We start from the raw sequence: 7,244 nt of genomic DNA, 5'->3' as shown, positions 1-7,244 counted from the left end.
AATGTTTGAGTGGCCAGCCTAGCGATTTAGTCCGCTATTCGCTGATATTATTAAGGTGTTTTTCGACTGAATCAACTTCAGCAAAAACAATAAATTTCCTAATAAAAAGATATAATGACTTAAAATTGCGCAGCGGGACTAATTCCGTAAATTGTCAGACTGTCTCCGCCACTCTAATCGCAATTGACAAATGAGTAATGCAGGAAATTTTACGATAATATTCCACGCATGCGATTATGAGCTATATATAGCCTGATATGAATAATATCGAGCTGAAGAGGAAGATGAATTTGAATCACCTTGATTTACAATTGAATTGCAAATTGAAGAATTGCAATTGCTTTGAAGGCCCAACTAACTTAGCACGCTGTTTAGAAATAACATTAAACAAAGGGCTAAAATATATACTTACTATATCGAGCAAGGACTCGACTCATGATTCGACTTAGAAGTCAATGAATCGATCGAGTATCGACAAGTTCTTTCAGGTGTTATTTTAACACCAAAAACAGTGTTAAAATAATTGAGGTTACAAATAAACACCATTTCAGGAGTTAAATTCTAATCCCCATTTGAAATAAAAATGCACACTTTGATGAAATAGACACATTGTGTCATTTATTTACATGCTTATGTACTTGTCTATAATTTACATGCGAATATCAATATGTGTGTCTGACAATGATCATGCAATGTAGGTAGTCTATTATATTGTATAATTATGAATAGTTAAAAGAGTTTATTATTGTGATTTTATTATCCATGCATGGTATAATATTATATCCTAGGTAGGCAACTTTAATCACAATATCGAGATGTACACATGAAAACAATCCGAAAATACGCCAGTTAATACCTAAAACTAATCTAAAATAACAAGTGAAATGAAATCTGAAATATTTTTACTATATACTGCCTATGTTTTAACTTTGAAAACAAGTTATAGAAGCGAGAAAAATGTGAATATGTTTTTTGATATTTTACTCATTTTTTGGATTGGCCGTTGCTGGATCCGCGCTGTAGACGTTTGAGAACGTTTGAAAAATGACGAATTTGTAACCTCATGCATTGGCTGTTTTTTGTTCTCGCTGTTCTGACAGCCAATGAAGATACGAATTCGGTAAAACATGGACTGGACTGGATTAGTAAAAGGAGGATTGGACTCATTAGTAAAAGGTGGACTGGACTCGTTAGTAAAAGGTGGACTGGACTCGTTAGTAAAAGGTGGACTGGACTCGTTAGTAAAAGGTGGACTGGACTCGTTAGTAAAAGGTGGACTGGACTCGTTAGTAAAAGGTGGACTGCACTCGTTATATAGTAAAAGGTGTGTTGGACTCGTTAGTAAAAGGTGGACTGGACTCGTTATATAGTAAAAGGTGTGTTGGACTCGTTAGTAAAAGGTGGACTGGACTCTTTATATAGTAAAAGGTGTGTTGGACTCGTTAGTAAAAGGTGGACTGCACTCGTTAGTAAAAGGTGGACTGCACTCGTTATATAGTAAAAGGTGTGTTGGACTCGTTAGAAAAGGTGGACTGGACTGTAGAAAAGGTGGACTGTACCGTTATATAGTAACTAGGTGTGTTGGACTCGTTAGAAAAGGTGGACTGGACTCGTTAGTAAAAGGTGGACTAACTCGTTATATAGTAAAAGGTGTGTTGGACTCGTTAGAAAAGGTGGACTGGACTCGTTAGTAAAAGGTGGACTACACTCGTTATATAGTAAAGGGTGTGTTGGACTCGTTAGAAAAGGTGGACTGGACTCGTTAGTAAAAGGTGGACTACACTCGTTATATAGTAAAAGGTGGGTTGGACTCGTTAGTAAAAGGTGGACTCTACCGGAAGCACGGAAACACCGTTCCGGAAATGAATACGCAAACCATATTCAGGGGAGAGGTTAACACTAAAGAGTATCAAAACACTATTTATATACGCATTCAATATTTTATGATTTTGTACCATTTTACACAAAACAAAGACTTTATTTTGGTTATTTTGCCGTCAATCCATATAATGATTATTCTTAACTTAGCGGTAAGCAACTCTTCTAACATCAATTTATATCGAAAGTCCCCAGTAGAGAGTTTTGATATAAATTGATGTTAGAAGAGTTGCTTACCGTTAAGTTAAGAACATTCATTATAATTTATGGATATTTAGACCGTTAGCAAAATTGTATCCTCTGGAGATCAAGGCTAGCAGCACTAAGGTTGAAAACGTAATAGTCCATCCGATTCCCGTGCGTGAACAGAGACTCAAAAGAAAGGAGAGGGTGAATTAAGAAGACGTGTTATCAATCAAATTAAAAATGATAAATTGGATACTGAAAAATAATTATATTGTAATAGGAATAAAACTGCATTTTACAATGGCGACATATAGTTTGCATGACCTGCATGGCCCTGGGCCATATTATTGTGGAACTATGTTAACCACAATTTTTATAGTCCATTATTGAAGACGAAGCTCGGCACAAAACAATTATATAAATCCGATATAAGCTAGATCAGCATCTCTCACTCAAACGGGTTTTGGCACCGACTGACCTAGTCCCATAAAGGGGTTTTTGAACCGACTTTAGGGCTAATTTACCAAGAGATTGGGGGGAGTGCCGCACCCCATAAAGCACGCCCCTGACTCAATAATCCTTAAAACAACTGAAACGAGCGGATAACAAACGAGATATTTCCCCGTTGAAAGTCACAAATATGGCAAAAACATATTATTATGTGTTTGAAATACCGCAGCTGTCATGTGCATTTAATTTGGCCATTGTCAATTATTACTTTATTAAGGCCCGTTTCAGACGTTGAACTTTTTATGAGCCGAATCGAATGCAAATATTTAAAGTGGCTGTCAAGTCCGTGCTGCGCATGTACGCACATTCCTTTCTGTGGGCCCACAGAAAGGAATTTTAATGAAATTATATCCCCATACGCATGCGTATTTAGTCAGGAGGCAAGCTGTCAGCTGTGACAAAACAGTGAAAACACAGCGTTCAACATGGAGGAGTGCGAAAGCTCCTCACATGTCAGTGCCGAAAGCTCCGCGAATTTTAGCGTCCCAAGCAGTGAAGATGCAAAGACGAAACGCAAAGATTACATCGCAAAGCGAGATTCGACAAAAATAGCTCTTTACGAGCAATATCAGCGTTGGCGATGTCTGAAAGACGAGCTAAATTTGAAGACAGACAAACAACTGGCTGAAATGCTTTTAGATCATTACGAAAAAGGTGCCCGTATTTCGAGGTGAGAAATTTGAATTATTCATAATTTGAATCGCATATACATAAATTACGTTCTTCTAAATCTGAACCGATTTATTTCAGTGACGCGGAGACACAGACAAACTTTGAAACAGCGCTGCGGATTTGTCAGCAATGCCTATGGCCATTAGCCCAAGTAAAGTTTTATATCGACATTATGTCACTTTAAACGACGTCTTTAAATGAATGGAGATAGGTAACCCATGCTTTATATTTTCCCTTTTAGTTTTATCATCGACCCCGCGTATTCAAACAAGGCCGCATTCATCTTTGCCTCCCGTCGCTACTAAACGGAGACGTCTGTTACTTGGGTCCACAGACGCACTAAGGTATTTTATGTCAAATGTGTTTTGATTCATGCACATGTATGTACTAACGATACATCATACATACATGCTCCACACCCAAGTACCTTTAATGACAACAATAAAAAAAGGTCATGTCGATGTATAATTACTACCGAATTGTAAGTAATTCTTTGTAAAGGAATATAAAAATGTTGTTATCTCTGTTACCTATTGTAGGACACAAACTGTAGATGATGAGGAAACATTATCAGCCATTGATTCTGATGATAGTGAATTGGAGGACAATAGTCAAATATCACTAGGACATCCAATGTATGTTTATAAACTGCTTGAATTCAGGTTTTTAAGCTCTAATGTAATGTAAAGAAATGACTACCCAATATAGCACTTGACTATAGACATTTATAGTATATAGGGTTAGAATGACATTGATAGGGTCTCCTTGGAAGAAGAAGTGTTAGATACCACAATCAATGGTCACAGTGACGGATGATGATGATGGTGTTACTGGTGGTGTTGACACTGAAACAGCCCAAAAAAGTAACAAAGAAAGTTTTGTTCGTCATATACCATCCATTGATGTTCCAAAACTAGAGTTATGCTTAGCATCAACAGCAATAATTTTGGAACTACTGGAAAAGCTACATGGTCCTGTTTGTACAAGAAGTGGATGTAATCGTCCATTGAATTTTGGGAATTCCTTTGTTGGAACATGCCTAGTTGTAAATTGGGGTTGTTCTGCTGGCCACTTTGGTGGGAGGTATGTCTATTTCCAACTTTGCGTTTCATTTTTTGGTATTAATGATAATTTTAACAAGTAACCAGGTACTTTTAATGGATAAACACAACATTTATATTATTCATGTATCTTGATCATTTTGAAAACTTCTAAAATTGAAGAACCAATGCTTCATTTTAGATGGGCTGCCCAACCAACTTGTGAAGGTGTTCGTGCTGGAAATTTGCTTTTGGCATCTGCCATACCTCTTTCTGGCAATTCATATACAAAGATTGGATTTCTTTTCCAAGTCATGAATGTGCAGTTTATATCCAAAAACTTGTACAACCAATACCAGAATTTATATATAGCTCCAGCAGTTAACAGCTATTGGGAGGAATTAAAGAATTCGTGTTGGGCAGAGCGTGAGAATCAAGACATCGTGCTTAGTTCAGATGGGCGCAATGATTCACCTGGACATTGTGCACAGTATTGCACTTATACATTTGCTGAAATGGACTCTAAGTGCATTTTAGACATCAACTTTGTTGAAGTGAGGGAAGTTGAGGGAAGAAAAAGTCCAAACATGGAAAGAATTGGATTTGAAAGAGGGCTTGATAATTTATTGAAATCAAAAATGATTATCAAAGAGGTTGTTACCGATGGCCATTTGGAGATTGGTGCATTAATGAGTAAGTATTCTTCATTGTATTGTTTCCTTTATAGTTTATAAACCTCATCAAATTCCTTGTGACCTACAGATAAAAGGTGTTTGCTTGAAACATTCAAGTTTTAATGCTTCACAACTTTTAGGTGGTCTATTACTGCATGCAAGAGTTTTATTTTTACAACTTGATTGTTGCTATGCTTTTAGCTAATAAATTTTGCTTTGATTGCATGGTTATATCTTTTATGTCACCCTATTGTTTTCAACAATGTATAGCATGATGCTCAAATAAATATTGTATGGAAATTGCTGATTTCCCAACTGTGTGTTTTTTAGAAAATGCTGCAAAATATAAAGACATTGTGCATCAAAGAGATGTTTGGCATGGTGCAAAATTATTGGAAAAAAAGTTATTTCTGTATGTATTGAACTTCTATGATTAAGCATGAGTTTATGGTGCACCTTTTGATTGATAAACTTGTTTTCTTTTTCATTTTTAATTCACATTTAACAAATGGAGTATCCAAAATAGTTGTGCAGAATTGTGCTTGGTAACTAAGACATTAGGTTATGCTTATTAACCTAGGCTGCCAATGAAAAAGGAAACGAAGATCTTTCTTTGTGGATTGCGTCTGTCAGAAACCACTTTTGGTATTCCAGTCGCAACTGTGGTGGCAATGTTGATAATTTAAAAGTATGTTGCAAATTGAAAATTTTAAACCTTTTGCTGGTATTCATAAAATTTAATAAAATGGTGCATGCTGCAGTATTACCCTTTGGAACTGACACAAATTTTGGCATTTATGTTTATTTACTATCCATTTGTCCTGTACCATATCTAATGTCATATCTCATTAATTTTTTTTCTAATAGGATTTGTGGATAGGGATTCTCCATCATATTGTCAATGAACACGAATGGGCATTGAAGGATGGCATAGGAGATGGGAAATGTGGCCATGACATTTTAACGGAAGAGGAAAGAGCAAAACCATGGCTGGCAAAAGATTCTTCATCGCATAAAGCTTTGAGAAGCATTGTCCTTAATAAGCGACTATTAAATGAGTTGCCATATTACACCAGGTTTAGGTAATTACATTTTTAGCAAATTGCTATACAGATACCCACTATTATGATACATAAATGCAATACTAGTACTTGGATGTTGTTATTGTTTAACCAGTAGGCGTTTTTCGAGATGTAGCCAAAAATAAGATATAGCCCACATAATATCCCAAATATGATACAATGCCTCTCAGTTTGCACTTGTATATGTACTTTTTGATATTTCAGGCATACAGGTTTTCTGGAATCTTTCCACAACCATTTGTTAATGTACTGTGCAAAACGTCAATCATATACGTAAGTTATCTTGAAATTTTATTCTATGGGCTGGCTGGTCATGCACTTGCATGTTAAGGAATAACCTAGGCTATATAAAAATTGCTTTTTTATTTTTAAGGTTAGTTGGATATAAGATGCGAAATCAATTGGCAGCAATTGATTTTAATAAACATAGAAAAAGACAAGTTGCAAAGACATTGGATGGAAAACCAAGGTTCGTTTTATTGTACCACTCTTCATTAATGTGACATGTCATTCAAGGGATATTCTCACATGAGTTGACATTTGGGTTAAACATCTTGATTTGCTGTTGTGAATTATAATGTCACCTATAACAAGAGTTAATATAATATTAACTCACCTGATGCTCAAGGCCCTTAAAATGTTTTGTCTATTCTACCCAGGAATTATGCCACCTTTTAATGCGACTCAAAATGGTATAATTTAATCAAAATTTTTAATGCATTCTAGATATAAAGCACACTACAGTAAAAGGACAAAGCAATGGTGCCCAGTTGCAGTCCTTGAGCCAAAGGAATACAAATATTTGCCAGAGTTAATCATTGCAATATTTGAAAAACGAAGAGCTACACCTGGCCATGTAACACAGCGATTAGGTCTTGCTCCAGATGACCCAAGGAACATTGCCAAAATATTGCTGTGGTACCCCAGCCTCCGATGGAAGAGCTTCTGAGACGACACCAAACAAGGTTTTGATATATGAGGGAATACCGTACTTGTGGCACCGACAATTGATTTGCATATCCGTAGACCATATTTATATATGTAATTTTAGATGATTTGTGGGAATTTAAATATTGGGAGGGGGCATATCTTATAAATTGTTGCTTTCAAAAATCTATCATCTTAACAGTAAATGAATAAAGTTACATAACCAGTAACATCGCTGGTCATACCATGCCACTAGTGAAGTGTCAATAATTTAT

General features: G+C 36.0%; 1 protein-coding gene and 1 long non-coding RNA gene across 2 annotated transcripts; both read left to right on the top strand.

The window, feature by feature from the left end:
- Positions 1–3,350: 3,350 nt before the first annotated feature.
- On the top strand, positions 3,351–3,908 carry LOC114535552. Its single transcript, XR_003688314.1, has 3 exons — positions 3,351–3,397; positions 3,488–3,590; positions 3,786–3,908. It is a non-coding gene; the product is annotated as an uncharacterized LOC114535552 (long non-coding RNA).
- Positions 3,909–5,293: 1,385 nt separating this feature from the next.
- On the top strand, positions 5,294–6,991 carry LOC114535534. The gene is made up of 6 exons (XM_028556834.1): positions 5,294–5,341; positions 5,541–5,648; positions 5,828–6,042; positions 6,247–6,315; positions 6,416–6,511; positions 6,769–6,991. Exons 1-6 carry the CDS (start codon positions 5,294–5,296, stop codon positions 6,989–6,991), a joined length of 759 nt encoding a protein of 252 aa, XP_028412635.1.
- Positions 6,992–7,244: the final 253 nt, after the last annotated feature.

Source organism: Dendronephthya gigantea, unplaced genomic scaffold, assembly GCF_004324835.1.
Source record: "Dendronephthya gigantea isolate DGI-Jeju-01 unplaced genomic scaffold, DenGig_1.0 000120F, whole genome shotgun sequence".
NCBI lineage: Eukaryota > Metazoa > Cnidaria > Anthozoa > Malacalcyonacea > Nephtheidae > Dendronephthya > Dendronephthya gigantea.
The sequence above is the reverse complement of the archived record's forward strand: the minus strand, read 5'-3'. Positions and strand labels throughout refer to the sequence as shown.

What these genes read in the sequence shown, in the direction of transcription:
- LOC114535534 (XM_028556834.1), top strand. Translation starts at nt 5,294, where the DNA reads ATGCTGCAAAATATAAAGACATTGTGCATCAAAGAGATGTTTGGCATG. An exon ending in GCAAAACGTCAATCATATAC is followed by an intron (nt 6,316 to 6,415) that starts GTAAGTTATCTT and finishes TTTATTTTTAAG; the next exon opens with GTTAGTTGGATATAAGATGC. An exon ending in ACATTGGATGGAAAACCAAG is followed by an intron (nt 6,512 to 6,768) that starts GTTCGTTTTATT and finishes AATGCATTCTAG; the next exon opens with ATATAAAGCACACTACAGTA.